At 35.1% G+C, this 20,626-nt stretch overlaps 1 protein-coding gene across 1 annotated transcript; it reads right to left on the bottom strand.

The window, feature by feature from the left end:
- Positions 1-462: 462 nt before the first annotated feature.
- On the bottom strand, positions 463-1,218 carry LOC149832526 (uncharacterized). Its single transcript, XM_090013261.1, has 2 exons — positions 1,039-1,218; positions 463-969 (listed from the first exon to the last, which is right to left on the bottom strand). The coding sequence occupies exons 1-2, from the start codon at positions 1,216-1,218 to the stop codon at positions 463-465; spliced, it is 687 nt and encodes a 228-aa protein (XP_089869387.1).
- Between the last annotated feature and the right edge of the window lie 19,408 nt (positions 1,219-20,626).

Raw genomic sequence — 20,626 nt, 5'->3', positions numbered from 1 at the left:
GCAGAATGAAGGATCTATCCCCCTCAAATCTGCTACCCTCCAGCCGATAGCTGCCTTATGCTCTCACAAAATATCAATCAATCTACGCTCCTGCTCCTTAGTGAGCTGCAAAGAGATGATCATATGCAGAGTCTCACCATCTCCTAGATATGCATACTTGAGCGAGTCTGGCAAGGGCTTCAGCTCAAGTTGTGGGGGAGACTCTATCGACAATCTAGCTGGGGTCTCAGCAAGTGGTGGGAGAGGCTCAACACTCCTTCAATGATGGAGATCTGATGATACCGACGACATATCTACATTATCGCTACAACTATCCTCTACAGTATAATACAAATCAAGGGACTCCTTTGTCATGTATATCTCCAAATGTGCATCTACTAAATCTTGGGCTATATCAACCTGGAAGCACTCTGTATCTTCCACTGGACCCATCGCGGCATTGAAAATGTTCAGCCTGACCTTTCAGTTACCAAATGATAAGTACATGGCTTCAGTTTTACAATTGATGCAGGCATTGGCAATCGCCAAAAATAGTCTACCTAGAATGATCGGAGTCTGGTGCTGGCTGTCAACTCCCTCCATGTCAAGGATGATGAAATCGACCAGAAAGTAGAAATCATCCACTTTCACTAGTACGTCTTCCAAGATACCTCTCATCACCTTGACTAAGCGATCTGCTAGTTGAAGTGTAATCGGGGTCAATCTCATTTCTTCTAGCCCAAATGAATCATACAAATATCCGGGCAGAATGTTCACGCTTGCTCCAAGATCTAGCAAAGTGTGTTCTATCCTGATGTTTCCTATGATACATGATATGATTGGGGCTCTAGGGTCTTTGAGCTTTGGTGGAGTCTCATGCTGAAGCACTGAACTCACATGCTCAGTGAGATGGACCTTGGTAGGAACTTTTCCTCTAGATTGTCTTATCTGGGTACAAAGTTTCTTGAGAAATTTGGCGTACACCGACACCTGCTGAATGGCATTGAGCAAAGGCAGGTTGATCTGTACATGCTTAAAAATCTCAAGCATGTCCTGGACCTTCGTGCCTTGCTTTCCTCTTCCTATGGGAGACTCTAAGGCTTTGGGATATGGTGGTTTGGGAGTGTACATCGGGGGGTCCTTCTCTTTGTGAGAAGGCTCACCACTATCCTGAGCCTGTAAAGGGGATGATAATTGGGCCGTCAAAGATGGTTTGATTGGCTCTGGCTCATCAGTCATTGCTCTATGCTCGACGTGATACTCATGTCCACTCCTATGGGCCATAACAACTTTGGCCTATTGCTATGCATCAGTCATGTACAGACCACCTGACATAGGCTCCTTGCCCTTAGGGTTCATGACAGCCTGGCTCGACAAGCTACCCTCAAGCCTCCAGTTTAGTGCTTTCACTAACTGTCCCATCTGTGACTCTAATTTTGTAATAGACTACGTATGGGAACTCAAAATCTGGCTACACTTCTTGAAGGCATTTTGATTAGAGGTTTTCACTTCTTGAAATGCTTGGAGAAGTCTCTCCTCGAAAAATGACTGTAAAGCAGACTCCTGTGAAGGCTGAGAGGAGTAAGGAGTTGCCTGAGGAAAGCTCAGCCTCTGAAAGGTTTTAGTGAATGGGGGCGGTCGAGCTGACTATTGGAGAGAGATCTGAGTGGAAGTCTGGGGGTTCTTTCACGAGAAGTTAGGATGGTTACACCACCCGAGGTTGTATGTAGACGAGTATGGGTTGTTCGGGGGTCTGGCGTAACCCTGAGCGGCCTGAACTTGCTCTTGCATAAATTTAGGATATTGAGTTGTCGAAGGGCACTCAGTGACAGCATGTGCCGGGCTGGCACACAACGCGCACACCGGATGAAGTTGGGAAGGGCCAGATAAAAGTTGGTCCAACTTCTGAGAAAGCATGTCTACCTTGCTTTGCAGCTCAGCAGTCGAGCCAATCTCCAACCCCCCCCCCCCTACTTTGATCTACTGGGTGTGACTCTCTCAGAGTGAGAGGTATAGGCATGGTGCAATGAGTTCTCGACAAGAGTATCAAATAAATGTCAAGCCTCATCCTCGCTCTTCAACATGAATGTCCCTCCACATGAAGCATCGATCATCTAACAATTCCTGTCAGACAATCCATCTTAAAAACTCTACACCAGTTGTCATCTCGACACCTAGTAGTGGAGACATTTCATAAGGAGTTCCTTCATCCTTTCCCACATCTCGTGAACCTGCTCGCCATCCAGTTCAGAAAAACTGGTGATGGCTCACCTGAATTGGTTCGCTCGATCGATGGGAAAGTACTTCTTCAGAAACTTCTGCTGAAGCTGATCCCATGACCCTATCACTATCGTATCTAAAGATTTCAGCCAATACTTAGCTTTATCCTTCAATGAAAATGGAAAAATGGTCAGTTTCAAAGTATCATCCTCGAAATTTTAGATTTTCACAGTGAAACAAATTTTGAGGAACTCATCTAAGTGCCGATAGGGATCCTCATGACTAAGGCCATAAAATGAGGGTAACATTTGTATTACACTAGCCTTAATCTCATAGTGTGGTGCCTCTATAGCTGGTCTTCTAATACATGACACCTGGGTGTACTCTGTAGGTAGGAAGTACTCCCTGAGAGGGCCATAGACGCTTTGGGTTCTAGATCTCTCATTTCGGTTCGGCTCCAAGGAGAATGTAAAATTCTCTTTGGATCCTCAATGAAAGGATGCATCGGGACACCCAAAGTCCTTCACCCTTGCATACACTGGCACTAAGTCCAGCTGTGTGCAACCTAATCATAGTCTAATCTATCTAACTACGTAAGTAGAGAAACAGAAAGCAGTAAATAACAAAAACAAGAATTAAACTAAGTACAATTAGACTAATCTAAGCATGCTAAACAGAATTCAAATAACAAAAGTAATTCTAAATCTAAGCATGCTAAATCACAAAACTCAATACAGGAAATAGAAATCACACTATGTTATCTAGAACTCACCTGCCTAATCGCTCCAGAAGCCTACAATATCGTGAATTCTAAATAAGCAATACGTGAATCTGTAAACACCCCAAACTTTCACTCACCTCCCCGACATCTCCACCAACCATTGTGAACCATCCTTTAGGATCACCAGAGGGCAAAATGGTCATTCTCTGAGCTTTAAACCTGCAAAACTCCAGATTTTATCCTCGATTCTCAAAATTTTCCTATTGTTTTGCTCAGAATCATCTCCAATCACAAAATCTCAAATCAAGAGATTGAAATCTCCAGTACTCCATGCAGTATGAAATCCTCTGAGACATGTCATTGCATATCATCACATGAACCTTTCATATCACTGCACGGCACAACATGTCATTTCGAGGTCCAGAACTCCTAAATTTCAAAACTCTCAATCCAGATTCGTGTTTTTAACTTTTCAAAATTGATTTCAAATCCCTGGGTTTTCAAAATTGCTAATTTCTCTCATTTTAACCCCTAGGACCCCGAATTATAAAAGTTTTCTTAGGAAAAACAATCTGGATAGTTTTTAAATATTGATTTTTAAAATGTCGTCAGTTGAAAAGAAGGGGATGAAGCTTTAAATTTAGAGATTTTATTTCAACTTTTGCAAAAAGACTTTGAATTTCCTTACAAAATCTCTACATTTTTATATTCTACCCTAAGGGGCCATCTTTCTTCTAAAATTTTTTGCAATTAAGTTAAATTTTGCTTTCGTATTTTCTAATTAGTCTATTCTTATAAAAAATTCCAAAAAGAGTTTTATTTATTTATATATTTACTTTGGTTTTGCTTTTTGGTCAAATAAAGAAATGATGTGGGATCCACCCTGAGGTGGCATCACACTTGATTTCCCTTTTATTTCTCGTATTTCAATCTTGATTTCACGTGGGGCCCATGCATAGGTGGCGCCTCACTAGAGCTCGTTGCAAAGAAAATCAAAGTAAAACTTTATTTCAAAAAAATTCGGCTGAGGTAGCACCATCCTAAAACCTCCAATTTTATTTCGTTTTACCATTTATTTATTTTTATTTAAAATGTAGCCCCAGATGGTGCCACAGTCGAACCCTGCTCCAAAAGGTGTTCACTTTACCTAAAATTTAGGTAAATGAACCAGAAAATGCTAAACCTGAGAGTCGTCCCCTTCTCAAAATGTGGCGAGTTTTCGAAAGTTTTCAAAAGTTTGTTTTAAAATTTTTAAATACTTTCAAAAATCGGTTGAAAAGCTTCAAAAGTTCCGATCTTTCGGAGACACCTCCTCCAAAATCTGTAAAAAGTCCCCTCAGTGGTCGCACAAAGGAGGCTCGATCCGCTCTCCGGTTGCCTTCCCTCCCATTTGATCTTTCTTTCCCATTGAACCCCATCTCACAATTTTTGGTTTTCATCTCTTTCGCAAGTTTTTGCTGTCAACAGACTTCAACCGAGCAATCCAAGAAGATCGATCTGATCAAAGAAGTGTGACAGAGGTACACTACCTTCCTGGCAATCCACTCTAGATATCGAGTTTCTCATTTTCAAGCAAAGCGTTTCCAAGGATCGTCATCCAAGAGACATCCAGTTCGAGTGATTAGGTGAGGAACTCCTTTACATTTGCAACTCTGCGAATTGGGCATCATATTCATATCACATGCATTATAAATTCATTATTTTATTTGATGTGATTTATATCCATGGTTGTTCATGTGTTGAGGATCGATGATACCTCGCAATGGCATCATCGATCCCTCTGAAGAGTAGATTTTCACTGGATCACCATCTTTCTCATATCGTTTTGACTGGATTGTTTCAATATCATAAACCTCATGGTATAACATTTTTTATTCAATTCAAGGTTTTTCAAACTCTTATTTGGGTCATCTCACATTGCATATCAGACTTCAGGAAGGTTATTGATTTTTTTTTTAAGAAATATCAGTTTTATTCAATCTCTGTATATGCAGAGAATGAAATTTCAGGTGGCGACATCCTTTGACCTTACCATCTTCAAATGCTTTCTTTGTTTTTCTTTTATGTTTTTATGCTTAATAATGATATCCTCTAACTCTGTCACATTTTACTGAGTTTTATATATGTATGTAGTCCTTTGGTCAGTCATTTACATAATATTGCATTGAAACGATATCCAAGAGGATTTATCGTACAGTAAATGATGCCATTAACCGAGGCATTACATCTAAATTCAATATGAATCGCAATTTTGGGTTCTTATAATATCTTATTCCATATTGCAGCAATAATTGTTGGTGTCTGTATACTTTAGTATTTCATGGTCTCACATATTTCTCTGTTTTTCCAAAAGTTCATATCTAGTGCTCATAGGTTTCACATTTTTTTTTATAATTAATCATAAAGGATTTGATCATATTATGATCTCATTTGGCATCATTGATTGTTCCCATCTGTGATATATACTTGAAATACTATAATAACAAATCCAAAATTTCTGATGTTAATGAATAGTAGTGTGAATCTGTTCAAATATCCTTGTTCATACTTGATCCCAGTGATACACGTTATCATGCTCTTTGCGTCTTACCTCTTACAGGATTTGATTTGCTGGGTTATGGTATATTAGCAGTCTATTTGTATGGTTCATACTTTTCATCAATTCTTCATCTTGTACCATGCATTACCATACCTAAATTCATAAAACAAAATGTTATCTATGTAATTTCATATTCTGGACTCATATCTGATCTGATATTTGGGTTTCTTATAAAGTATCACTCACATTACCAATAGAACTCTGGTTGGAATAATTTACTATACATTGGACAATTTAATCATTGTCTTTGAGCAGAATCAGTACTTCAGAACCTCCCTATTAGTTCGAAAGGTCATAGATGATAAGCATAACACCTGTAGACATTATATCTCATTTTTTTTATAGCATATGTTCTGTATTTGCTCTCCGAACCTGTGTTAGTTTATCATCCATGTTATGCGTATATTCTGCATGTATTCTGTTTCTTTCTTTCTTTTACTTTATTATTTGTGTTAGTTTTATTTTCTGTAGCATCATCTTAATATATATCCATCACCTACATTTTTTTTGGCAGGGTATATTCTCATACAATGCATTCATAAATGTCCATTTCAGTCATTAGTAGCATGCTTTACTGTTGTGTGTTTGTTTGTCGCTGCCTTCTATCCACCATTGCATACATAAAATCGATAATTCATAGTTGTAAACAGTGTCGTTCATGGCTTGTTCTGCTATGACATTCATTGTGAGAATGTGCATCTAATAAACCAGTTATAGCAACTGATTGACCCCACTTGTAAAACTGGTTCGGTCCAATTACTGTATCGAATCATCTTGTTGATACACAGTTTTTCACTTCAGTCGTTACATCATCAGTATATATGTATGGCTTAGTGTTATGTCTTCCCTTGTGTCTTGTATATATCACAACACTAGTGATGCCTTTTTATTTTAGGTGCCTAATGCCATTAAATTGCACGTTGGATAGCCTCTTGGTATAATATCATAGATTCATCCCTTTCATTTACTGTATATTCATTGCCTTTGGACATAACAATATTTTTTTGTCCTGTAATACAATCTATATTTCACCTATTAACCCTCTGTACACTCATACAATACCCACCTGCTATCCCCAAAGGTGCCTCTTGTATCATTGTTATATCTGTCAAAGTTAATTCCCTGCATCATTACTGCATCTATCCACACATAGCACTTCATTTACTCCACATATTCCCTGATTTTCTGTGTTATATTCAAATTTTTGTAGGTGTTTGCATTCTGACCAAGTTTACATCTTCATCTAATAGTATTCAATCTGATTGTATTTAGCTCTGTAATTCTAAATATTCGGCACCTGTAATCTAGTTTCATCCAGCATGTATGTGCCATCAGCTTAGGTATAAGTTCTGCACATTTGAAAGTTCATTTTTCTTTCACTCGGCATATGCTCTGCATTTATTGGCCTGACACCATTTTTTTTTTATATTTCGTTCATTAGTTCTATTATATAACCTATAAGTTATTACTCATTTACATTCATTTCACTAGTCCTATTGCATATTTTTATTCTCCAATGTCGTCACCCCTTTTGCATTTAGGCCTATACACGTATATTTTCTCATATTAGATTAGATATGGCATCTAGGCATTCTCATAGGCATCCCATTCATATTCTAGACATTATATTTTCATTAAATTGTACATTTCCATTGTAGTTCATGCATAATCATTTGCGCATTGTCATCAACATGTGGTTTTCAATCTCTCTTATGTATGTCGTATTTCTTGTGCTAATTCTCGTTTGGAGGAAAAATCTGGAAGATGCTGATTCTTTTGGCTCTTTATATTTTTTTTATCTTATTTTGCTTTATGCCAACAATGTAATAGTTAAGTGTAAATTTGGAATAATATTTACTTTTACTGCTTAGATTAGGGTGCATATCATATAGTTTATTTATGCAATATCCTGATTATGTGAATCATGCATTTTGTTTGAAAGCCACTATGGATGAACACGAATGGCACGTGCACCCGCTATTAAGGAGTTAGTAAACTCGGAGGATTCTGTATTTATGACTTTAGTCAGAATACAGACGAATCCCATATCTACCATCTTCTCATTAGCCGCATTGAGCCTACACTATTAGGCTATCTTCAAAATCACATCATATTTCCATTTTGCAAAATATTATGGAATTAAATCAATTAAATTCTAAACATGTTCACGGCCATAGTTGAAATATGTAAAGAATTTACTTTGGTTTAATACATATTTTTCATTAAATTTCTTAGAAATTTTCTGAATATCTTTATCAAAGTGCATCCATCCATTCAAATCATTGGCATCATGAAATTACATGCATTTCTTATGTTTTTTCTCAAGAAAAATTCATTCTAAGGAAATCGATTCCTCAAGAGACTCTGAAAATTTTCAAAGTTGGATTTTCTCAAGTTAAGTTTCCTATGATTTTCCTGAAAAACACTCCTTTCTTAGAATTCATTTTCAAATCTTCAAAGGAAATTTTCTAGCATCTTCAAAAACTCAAAAATCGATTTTCAAATATTTCAAGACTAAGATTCTCAAAATTTCAATTTCCTGAGTTTTGATTTTCTTTCTCCAAAGAGTTTTCCTATGAATTTTCAATCATTTTCGAAAGAAAATTTTTAAAACTGGAGTTTTTCTGGCAAACATTTTCTCTTTCAATGTTTATCTTTTCTCAAGAATTCTCTCCACTTTCCCAAGATTTTCTCACATCCTCAGAAACTTTCTTATGATTTTTAAATCCTTTTATCTGAGTTTTCCTGAGAAATTGATTTCCATCTTTTGCCTGAGAAATATTTTTCCAACTCCAAAGCATACATCATGTTTTCCAATCTGCATTTTACCAAGTTTCATAGCACATGCCTGAATTCTCTGTGCATTTAGGATAGAAAACGATTTCGGTAATTTAACTAAGTCAAGCACATATTTGGTCCTTGGTTCGATTACCCCTGGTAAAGGCGTCAAGAACAGTCGAACCTCGTACCGATAGGTCGAGTCCCATTCTTCAGAATTTCCCACTATTTTCAAAATGGAGGCGAGTATTTCAAAACAATTTTCAAACTCTGGTCAAGTTTGACTCACAGGATCGTTTCCCCTCTCTCCCGCAGGGAAGGGAAAAATTTTGCGACGATAACAGAATCCTATATGTACTAATTATGTTAATCCTATATGTACTTACTAATCCTACTAACTAGAACAAATAAAACACAATTAACTAACTAAATATCACTAATTTGCAATGATAGAAGTAAGAAGATATAATCACCGTTCCCCAGTTGTAAACACCCCAAATTTTCCTCATCCATGCTCAGACAACCCTCCTCGTGTAGTGTCAACCCTGTTAGGTCAGTGTAGGAGTCAAACCTCGAGTCAGCTTCAGAAAATCAACACTTTACCCATTTTTCACTAAGAAAATTACCATTTTACCCCTAGGTCATCCTGGACCTCAGTCAGTCGGAGTCAACCAAACTCATTGGTTAGTTCATAATAGTTAGAATATCAGTCATTTCAAGCTCATCTGAGCTCACAATGAACAAACCATTTTCATTTCTGACTATTTCTGCCAAAATGGGATCATTTCTTTATAAATGAGCTCATTTCTTCATAAATGAGCTCATTTCTTACTCAAATCTAAGCCAATTGTCTCTGAGTCAGTCAGTCATATTCTCCAGAGTCTAGCTTGAGCTCACCAGGAGTTCAAGCACTCCAATTCCAGTTCAAAACCATTTCCAAGTGTCTAGGAGCCCATTTTAGCCTATTTCAGCTCTTTCAGCTAAAATTGAGCTAAGTCCAGTCGATTGAGCTAGTGTTCGAGCTTCAATTTTAGTTCATCTCAGTATTACTGATCTTTGTTTCAGCTCAAACCCAACTCTGGTTCGTAATTCACTTCACTCCAGTGACCATTCCGTACCATTTCTCTAAAAATGGCAGCTTTTCTTGAAAATTTAGTCGGGGAGGTCAGTTGAGTCAGTGTCTCGTCAGTCTAGTTGAGTTCTGAGACCCTAGAACCCAGCTCAATCCAACTCATTTTAGTTCAATCCAGCTCAAACCCTAGTTTTCAGTGTCACTCTGGCCCAGTAGAGCCTGAAAACCATTTCTTGAACCATTTTGCAAATTTTATCAATTTTAACACTTTTTAAACTCGTATAATTGCCAATCGGGGTCTAATCTCCAAATTTCTTCATTTAGGGTTAGCATTTCGCATAGCATTTCATGTCATTTCTTATCATTTCACATCATTTCTCATCATTTCATAACATTTCATCACATTTTATTTCATTTTTCGAAGTCCAGAACTCCAGTTTTATAAATTTCAATTCAGATTGAGTTTTAAAAGTTTTCATAAATCAATTTCAAGCCCTGGGTTTTCAAAATTGACAATTTTACCCTCAAGATTCTAAATTTGGAAATATTTTTCCGAAAAAAACAATCTGGATTTATTTCAAACTAAAATTTTCAAATTCTACGTTGGATTTGCTTCGCAATGGGGTATTGAACTTCAAAATCCAAGCTCATTTTAAAAACTGCCAAAAATAGCTCATTTCGTCTAGAAATTTTTTTAAAAAGACTATTCTACCCCTATGATTCTCAAAATGAATTTCAAGTTTGGAAAAGAGAGCCCACTCTGAGATGGCTTCTCTATTTACATGTTCTTTTTAAATAAAAAGAAAAAGAAAAAGAAAACTTTCATGCTATTTGCTTTTCTTTTTATTTTTTTTATTAGTTTTATTTTTTTTATTTTTCGTGGGACCCACAAGGGGGTCGATCAGCCCCCTCTTCCTTCCTCTTTCTTTCCTTTTTCCTTCCCCATTTTCTTTCTTCTTCTTCTTTTTTTTTTCTTCTTTCCTTTTTCTTTTCTTCTTCTTCTTTCTTTCCTTTTCTTTTTCTTTTCTTCTTTTTCTTCTTCTTTTCCTCCTCTTTTCTCATTCACGTAGACCCCTCCAGCCCCTCCTCCTACTCTTCCTTTTCCTCTTCTTTCTTCCCTCTTTTCTTTCATTTTCCCTTTCCTTTCTTTTCTTCCCCTTCTTTCCTTCCCTTCCTTCCTTTCCCTATTGCCAAGTCCATCCACGTAAACCTTTTCTTTCTCTTTCATCAAGTCTACTTCCATTAAAAACTTAGAGAAATATATTATTTTTCCCTAAGTCCAAGACAAAAGGAAGGTCATACGATGGGCTTTTGGTCAAGAGGCACTCACGCTCAGCTCCCCCCCCTCTCTCTCCCTCTCTCTCTTTCCCTTGGTTCCCCCTTTGGCTCCAGCAGCAGCTACCGCATCTACAAGCGGCAGCTACCAGAAGCAGCCACCATCTCCACCTCCAACGATCCAGCCAGCAACTTCAAGTCCAATGCCTCCCTTGGTTGCCGTCACCAGCCGGACCTCTTGCAACCTTCATCTTCACCAAGGAAACACATCAAAGGCTTCCACTGCTGCAACCTTTCTTCCACCTCCAACCGTGGCAGCAAACCACTACCAACCTCCATCAAGCAAATTGTAGCCCCTCCATTGGTGACAGCCGGTCCAACCCATCCAACTTCCAAGGTAAAGCACCTACCCTCTTCATCATTTTGATGATCTCTTTTGTTGTGTAATAACATAAGGTTTCTTTTTTTTGTATTATGTTACCAATACAACGTGAAATCAATTAAGATTGGGTTCACATCAGTCAAAAAAAAAAAAAAAAAACCTTGCTTTAAGGATTTAAACAATATGAAAATATTGGTTTTTGTTATGACAAGGTTAGGTGAATAAGGTGGTTCATCCATCCAAATGGATTGAACCCCTCATTCAACAACTAATCTAAAAAAAAATGAAAATTCATCCCTCTCTGATCATTTTTTTTAGTTGTATCATTAGATTCATATAGATTTCATGTTTATCCCATTTATTTAGTTTAACCTGTTGAAATTTTGTTTATTGTTATAAGTTTTGATTTTATGAGTAAAAGTTCAATCATTATTTTATGTAAAAAAATGTTATCAATAAATCTTGGAATTTTTATTATAGTTGTGTATATCTATTTGTGATCTACTGTAAAAAATTTGATTCAATTTGGGTTTTGGAACCTCTTTTTGCAAATCAAACACTGAATCAGGTTTTCTATTTTCCAGAATTTCCAAGTTCTGTTTTAGCAGACTTGTTGGCCTGAGATCCCATAGATGGGAGATCTGAATCTCCCCCTAAAAATTAAAATAGATTTATGGTGAAATCTACTAATTGTCTGAAAATTTTAAGATTTTTATAAACAGATTTGTTCTCTGTTAAAAATCGATTTTCTCAAACCACTGGGAAAACCTTGATCTTTCCTTGTCAGAGTATAGACTGGCCTTATTGTGTTGTTTTCGTTCAACCCATAAGTTGTCTGTCAAAACTTTTAACATGAAAGTTGTTCCTAACCCATTCCTATGTCATTTCCCAAAATGTGGGAATTTTTTGGATTGTCCAAGTATTTTTCCCAAAATTATCTTTTGTCTCACAGATTCTCATATCCAAAAATTCCAAAGATTCAGGTCTTTGATAACAGTGTGCTTATTTCCAAACCGTAACCCGAATCATATATTTGTAAAAATAGGAAATCTTTCTATATTTGTCATGGACATTTTGCTATAATTTCAGCCATTTTTTCATTTGTCTTTTATTTTTCCCATATTTGTTTCGAAACCTGTCTGTCTACCCTAAATCCTAGAGTTGCCAGATTTCAATCCAACTTGCCAGAGCTGTCCAGCTCCGACCATAGGTCAAAACTAGAATGTGTAAAAGAAATTTTTTTTTGCTTAACTGTCCTCTGTCACCTTGTAAAATTTGGGAAATTTCTATGGAAGTTTGGTACCCTAATGTCAATTTAGAATCAGCATTTTAGGCAAAATCTTGATTTTTTAGTATTTTTAGCTATTTTTCATATTAAAAAAAATACAAAAAATGCATTTTCGAGCTTTATTCTGTTTTTAGGATTATCTTAGGTGTTTATGCCAAATTTGGCTTAATTTCATGTTCATTTTCTTTGTATGTTAGTTTATTTTTAAATTCAGAAGCGAAAATAAAGTTAAATTTGATATTTTGTGATATTTTTGCTATTTTGGGGTTTTTATCATGTAAATAAGCATGTCATGTCATATTAGGGTTAATTTCCATATTATTTGAATTTCACATTTCTCATTTTTATAAAATTTATTTCAAAAAACCCTGGTTTCAAGGCCATAGTCTTGTTATCAGGGGCATTTTGGTCATTTTGACCTCAATTTCGAAATTCCAAACTTTAATTTTCCAAATTTTCATGCATATCATCATATTCCATCATATTATGTTTGACTTATTTCATTTGATTTCAAATTTCTAAATTTTATAAAATTTCTTTCAGAAAACCCTGATTTCAAGGTCATCAGGGGCATTTTGGTCATTTTGACCCCAATTTCGAATTTCCAAGTTTATTTTCAAAATTTATTCCTGATTCTTCATCTTTATATCAAAGTGGGGTATGAATTTGGGTTTATATTTGAATAATATCCGATAATTTCCAATATTTTCGGATAAATTGAGAAAAACCTACATTTCTGTTCTAATGTTGTTTTCTAGTTTTGCAGGAACATCCAAGAAGAAGATTTTTATTTTCTTATTTTATTTCAATTTAATGTAATATCAAGTTGCAATATTTGGAATAAGATTTATATTTTCCGCATGGAATAGGACTGTATTGCATATAGTTTAATTTCAGAAAAAATCAATATCCGATGCATGATGCATATGCACATTTTTCAAAATTACTATGGTTGACATGAATGGCACGTGCACAAGCTCTTAGGGAGTTTATACACTTGGTGGAGTTTGTATTTTTGGCCATAGTCAAAATACAAATGAAACTTAGATTTATTATCTTCGTATTAGCCACATTCAACCTACACTCTTAGGCTAACTTAAAAAATGCACTGCATTTCTCCAAAATTCAAAAGGATTTTCCCAATTCCTCAAAGAATTCTCTTTTAAATTCATTTTCCAATTCTATTTCAGAAAAATCAGTTTTCTCAAAATTTTTCAAGTCTTTCTCAATATTTGATTTTCTCAGAATCCTGAATTTTCAAATGAGACTTCAAAGTATTTCTCAAGTTCAATATCATGATTTTCATAATATTTTAATATTCTTAATTTCATTTTCAAATCCCAAAATCGATTTTCTTAGATTTTCCATTTTTATGAGAATCCATTTTCCATTTCGAAAATCATTTTCCAATGAACCTCCTGATTTTCTCAGAATTCTGAAATCCATTTCCTCAGAAAATCAATCCAAATCTCAAAATCGATTTTCTCAAAGTTCAAGTTTTCCTGAGAATTTATTTTCCAATCCAATTTCTGATTTCCAATGAAATTCAATGATTTTCCCAAGAATTCCATTTTCAAGCACTTTTCCAATAATTTTCCAAGTACATCTCAAATTTTCAAAGCAAGCATCATATTTCTCAAACTTGCATCTTTTCAAAATTCCATAGCACATGCCTAATTCTTTGTGCATTCTAGGAAAATAGAGCATAATTTAGATATTTGAGTCAAGTTAAAGCGCACAATTGATCCTTGGTTCGATTACCCCTATGAAAGGCGCCAGGAACGATTGAACCTCGTACCAACAGGCGGATCCCATTTCATGAAATTTTCCTGCAAATTTTTAAAACAGAGGCGAGTAATTTTTAAAAAAAAAAAATCAATTTCAAAATTTGGTCGAGTTTGACTCACAGAATCGTTCTCACTCTCGCAGAGGGAGGAGAAAATTTTTTACGATGATAACACCGGCAACAGCACCAAAAACTTGATCAGACTTTTATAATCGTTATTTTAAAACATATTTTCCATTGAAATACTTTGAAAAATCGCCAATCAAGTAATAAAACTGACTTTCCACTTTCATGGCGAGTACGGATTGATCCACAGGGAACAAGATACACTCAATTTAAATCGAATAATTGCACTTTATTGATATTAACAATACGAACTTGTTCAATTACAATCAATAATACAATCAAAACAAATTGAACAAGTATGAAAGAAAAACTATAAAGTGACCCCAAAGCTTTAACGAAATGCGTTAATCTGCAGCTTTGTATCACCAATAAGACATGAAAACAAAGTTAGTATGAATATTAAAAACATATAAACAAGCTAAATTTATACTAATATTAAAACTAAGTATTATCCTAAAACACTAATTATGCTAACCGAACTTTTAATGACTTAAACTAATCAACTGAACTAAACTTAATAATCTAACTAAAATACTACTGTAACCCTACCAATTATATGCTAAAAGTACCAAAAAATAATCACAACTAATTATGGAAGGAAATAACTATTTTACCCCCACACAGCACTAAACCCTAATTCCTGACAGACTTTCAGAAACTGAATGGTTGACAGTCCAAACGAAGTTCGATCGGAGTGATTTTTATTTTATTGGATTTCAGACTCGATCAGAAATCCAGCAAAACTTTTGGATTGTAAAAATCTCTCTAGGAGCTCCAGATATAGGCATCACAAATTTAGTGAAAATTTGGTGACAGACCTATCAAGAAAAGCTAATAATGCAAGGGATAACATAACAACGAAATCAAACCTAAAAATACTAATTAAGCTACTAAAATATGAATATACTAATTGCTACATTAATTATACTATTAAACTACAAAACAACAACAACTATATTATCAATTTTCCTCGTAAAGATCGACAAATCTGACTAGATATGAAGTTCTAGCCGATTTTGGCATGCGAGGCTAAAACTATTGTGATGAAAGTATAAAACATAAACATAAGCTAATCCCCCCTAACTACGCTAAATATTAGATGCTATTCTAACTAAATGACACTTTAAACCTGCTGGAAATAGTAAAATAACGATAATTGTACCTACTATAAGAAATGCCTAAGATCGACTAGAAGAACTCTAGTCGGTTTTTTGGCCTTCGACTTAATCAAACACTAAAAATGATAGCACATGCAAGATACAATTAATCTAAAGTATCTACGCTACCTAACACAACATAGACTAACTAATTAATGAAAGTGTTGTAGGATCAAGGCATCGAGCACTAGCGGGGAGGTGAATAGTGCTTTTAAATATCGTCTATAGAATTTTGAAGGATTTTGAGATTCGCAAACAAATCACACAAAGAACACAAGAATTTATCCTGGTTTGGTTTTCCAGACTTACATTCAGTCCCCAAGCAAAACCCGCTTGAGATTTCCACTATCAACCTTGTGTAACCACAAGAACATACAGATCAAATCTGATCCCACTTTCGGTAACAACCCTACTGAAAGCAAACAACTCCTTTAAACCAAGAAGTCTTTTCCTTTTACAGAAAAATATAAGTAAACAAACTTACAATCAACCTATGAGCCCTTCTTATGAATGCAAATGGAATGCAATTGGCTTTTGAGGTTGTTGAAATACTCAACTCATGAATTCACTAGCTCTCAAAAGAATTTGACTAAAAATTTAGAGTGAAAATATCAAGTGAGTGAAAAAATGAATACTAGAATGAGTAGGAGTGAAAAGCAAAGATTTTGATCTTTGTAATTCAATGCAATTTGATTGGATTTGATGTTTTTGAGTGTGGAATGCATTCATATTTATAGTTGAAAGATTTCATACGTTGAGGGTATGAAAGGGTGTCAAAACAGTCACTTTTGAATGGTCAATTTGTTTGAAAAATGAAAAGACACACCTTTTAAAAATTACAGAAAAAATGACAAAATTAGTCGACTGGAATAATAGTTAGTCGACTGAAATCAAATATTAGCAGACTGACAATTATCGTCGGTCGACTAATGTGTTTAACAGAGCCGTTTGAAAAACTAAGGTTTGAAACTTAGTCGACTAAAGAAAAAATTAGTCGATTGATAAAATCATTAGTAGACTGAAAAATCTTTCACTCGACTGCTGCTAATTTTTTTTTTAAAACAGACATTCTGTTTGTCAACTGATAAAACCTTCAGTCGACTGCTGCTAAATTTTCTGAAAACAAGCATTCTGTTCAGTCGACTAAAAAAGCCTTCAGTCGACTAATTCAGAAAGTTGATGTTTTAGCTTTAAAATTTTGGCGTGAAAAAGTTGGTCGACTGGTGAGTCTCTTGGTCGACTAATAAACATGAAAAATTAAGTAAAGAATTTTCTAAAATGATTTTCATCATGGGTTCTTTTAAAAAAGTTTTTCTAAAGACTTTTTAGGTGAAATGCAATTGAAATATGCACTTAAAGTAAGGCTCTTACAAGAATCTAAGACATTTAATGAAATTTACATTTGCACACTAGTCTTCAAAGATTTTTCATCAAATTCTTCAATTCTTATCATCTTTCTTCATTGCCTTAGCTGAAATGCAGTTGATTCATTTGTTCATCATCAAAACTTTATACTTGAAGTATCATGTACGACTTCATTGTCGTAACAATCTCCCCATTTTTTATGATGACAAACTAGTCAAAGATGGAGCATTTAGATACATAGATGGAGATTTTACTCCCCCTATCAATATGCTGCAAAACATAAGAAGTTAGCACAATCAAAGCACATATATCACATATTGATTGTTTTGCATTTCCATCATTACTTCATGCATTTCTATTTCTTTCTCATGAAATTAGCATCAAGTTCTTATACAATTTTCAATGCTTTCTCATGCAATTTCCATTATGAAATTTTCTTTTTCTTCCCCTTTGTCATAATCAAAAGGAGTAAGTGCAGTCATAACTTAAGCAAAATTCAAATTCAAGTCCAAAATATTAGAACCCAGAAATTATCAAAGTTCATGAAAAGAAAGGCTGCAATAACCGTAAACAAAGTTCAAGAGAAGTGTTGCTTGATCATCTCTTTGAGTTCAACAATATCATTCTGAATTGACAAAAGTTGTTGAGTCATATCCTTGTGTTGATGTAGCTCCAAAGCTTCTATTCGCTGCAAAACTTTATCATGGTCTTGATCAATAGTGACTTTCTTTCATTTTACTTGAGATGGGGTGTCATAGGAGATGGTGATGATTCAGAGGATTCAGGAGATCCAAAATTTAAAGGAGGTAGATATTTGATTTTCATTCATTTAAAAACAGTTTGATCAAAGTATTCCTTTTGTTCAATAGATTTTTCATTAGTTAGGGGCACTTTAAAACATTTAAAAATACGGGTAAGAAGACATCCATACGGAAGAAAGGGTTTTTGCTTCCATAATGTAGTAAAATACACGTTGGCCCAATATACAGAAATAGTTCCAAATAAGACGAAAAGAGTTGTAGAGAGATCTATGGAATAGTAATCAAAAGATTCAGTTTTAGGTAAGACATTGTGGGCAAGAATTCATCCAGCAATGCGAGTGTGATTTTAAAGTTTGGTATTCTTGAAGGGAGGACAATGAGGTGTACCGGGAATAAGAATTTGTTCAAAAATTCTTTCATCATTAAGTTCAATAGTATTGAAAAGAGTTTTTGAAGGTGGAATATCTAGGATTTGTCCAAGAAGTTTAGAATCAAACTCAATTTCAATATCACGAACAAGAGAGGAAAGAAATCCAGTTTCATGATCATTTTGTAAATTAGTGTAAAACAAATGGATCAATAAAGGATAATGAAATCGGTCAGAACGAGTGTCAAAAAGATGTGAAATGCCTGTGAATAGTTCTTTTATATTGTAGCGAGAAAATAAGTGAAATAGAATATTTCGACTGAGTAATATAGGGAGTGCAAAAATCGATCCAAAAGTATCGTATAAAAGAGGATTTCTGAGTAGTCTAAGAGAAAATTCATGACGTGCTTGTGGTGTAGATGGAGGGGAACCTTATGCGGATGCTGTTTTCTGACGAGGCATGGTTGAAAGAGAAGATGAACCTATCGAAGAGAGGCGATGTCGCAGGGAGTGGTTGATCGACTAGGTTGAGATGCTATTGAGGATGGCTTCTGACGAGGCAGTGAGGATGTTAGACAAGTCAAGAAGATTCCAATCAGTGGAAGATGGTAACTTGATGCCGAAGAGACTGGAGTGGCCTTCATGCAATGCGAACAATATGCCTTCTACGATCATGGTATCTGTTAGTGGCCAAAACAAGCAGCGAGGGCAGTCCATCGGAAGAGGGATATCAATTTTCCAAGGGTTTTAGGAAATAGGCGGTAGAGGGTTCGGTTGTTACAGAGATCAACGAGGTCTCAGAGAAGAGCAGACAGAGATGTTGTGAATGACGGCTTTCCAACGCTGCAACAGATATCGTTTGGCTGCTGGTGCAGAGAGATAGTCGTCAGGCATCGCAAACGTGAGTTGTTGTAGAAGCACCCAATCATGGCAAGAGGGTTCCGATGAGGAGGAGTTTGTTCGGCACACTTGGGGTTTGTAGAAGATGGACATAAATGACAGAGGAGAGGGAGTGTTCGGCTTCTGAAGAGGGGAAAAACAACACGGGCGTAAAAAAAATAACGATTGCTCTTTTTAAACAAAACCAAGGGGTATCAGGTCCCATCAATTTAAAATTTTAAAAAATAACCATTAGTCGACTAGAATTTCATCGGTCGACTAAAAAATCTAATTTTGAGATTTTTTAAAAACAAAACATTTTAAAAAATAAATTTATAAATCTAAAAATGAGCAAATGCCTAGTTCTCGCCTAATTCTCATAAAATCTTCATTTTTAAGTGGTTTAGTGAAGATATCAGCATGTTGTGCATTAGTGGGTATAAAGTTTAATGAAATATCTCCTTTTAACACATGATCTCGTAAGAAATGATGTCTTACTTTAATATGCTTAGTTTTTTAGTGTTGAACAAGATTTTTTGAAAGATTTATAGCACTAGTGTTATCACAATAAATAGTTGTTGTGGAGTAATTTAAACCAAAATCTTTTGAGGTTTGTTTCATCCATAGTTTTGTGAACATACTAAACTAGCCGCTAGATATTCTGCTTCAGTTGTCGAGAGTGACATTGAATTTTGTTTTTTACTAAACCAAGAAACTAAGGAATGTCCTAAGAAATGACAAGTTTCACTAGTACTCTTGTGATTAGATTTGCTTCCAGCAAAATCTGCATCACTATATGAAACTAAATCGAAGGAAGATGATTTCGGGTAAAACAAACCAAAATCTGAAGTATCTTTCAAGTATCGAAGAATTTTTTTTACTACAGTTAAGTGAGATTTCTTCGGATTAGCTTGAAATCTAGCACACATACAAACACTAAACATTATATCAAGTCGACTAATAGTTAAGTATAATAGAGATCCAATCATACCACTGTAGATCTTAGTATCTACATTTTTACCATTTTCATCTTTGTCAAGAGAGGTAGTTGTGCTCATAGGATTTCTTCTTGATTTCGATGAGTCCATGCCAAATCTCTTAAGAAGTTCTTTTGTATACTTATCCTGGTTGATGAAGATTCCTTCTTCAGTTTGCTTTATTTGAAGTCCAAGGAAGTAGTTTAATTCGCACATCAAGCTCATTTCAAACTCTTTCTGCATAGCTTTAGCAAATTCTTTACAAAGAGAATCATTAGTAGAACCAAATATTATGTCATCAACATAAATTTGCACAATAAGAATGTCTAAATTAAGATTTTTAATAAATAAAGTGGAGTGTATCCGACCAATGGAAAAACCAGATTGTTCTAGAGAATTTTGTAGTCTTTCATACCACGCGCTTGGTGCTTGTTTGAGTCTGTACAAAGCTTTTTTTAATTTATAGACTTTTTCTGGATATTTCTCATTTTCAAAGTCTGGAGGTTGCTCTACATAAACTTCTTCATTGATGTATCCATTTAAGAATGCACTCTTAACATCAATTTGATATAACTTAAAATTCATGTAACTAGCAAAAACAAACATCATTCGAATTGACTCCAATCTAGTCACTGGTGCATAGGTTTCATCAAAATCTATGCCTTCTTCTTAATTATAGCCTTGTGCTACTAGACTTGCTTTGTTTCAAATGACTTCACAATTTTCGTTCAGCTTATTTCAGAAGACCCATCTTGTTCAAATTACCAGATGATCCTTTGGTCTATCAACTAGATCCCATACATCATTCCTAGTAAATTGATTAAGTTCTTTAGACATGGCCAAAAGCCAAAATTCATCATCACAAGCCTCATTGATATTCTTTGGTTCTATTTT

The sequence above is a fragment of the Nuphar pumila genome, chromosome 7 (assembly GCF_984573655.1).
Source record: "Nuphar pumila chromosome 7, dmNupPumi1.hap1.1, whole genome shotgun sequence".
NCBI classification, from domain to species: domain Eukaryota; kingdom Viridiplantae; phylum Streptophyta; class Magnoliopsida; order Nymphaeales; family Nymphaeaceae; genus Nuphar; species Nuphar pumila.
This window is presented reverse-complemented; position numbering and strand designations above follow the sequence as displayed.

Coding starts and splice junctions, on each gene's coding strand:
- LOC149832526 (XM_090013261.1), bottom strand. CDS start 1,218: ATGACTGATGAGCCAGAGCCAATCAAACCATCTTTGACGGCCCAATTA. Junction 970..1,038: donor GAGGAAAGCAAGGCACGAAG/GTCCAGGACATG, acceptor GCCATTCAGCAG/GTGTCGGTGTACGCCAAATT.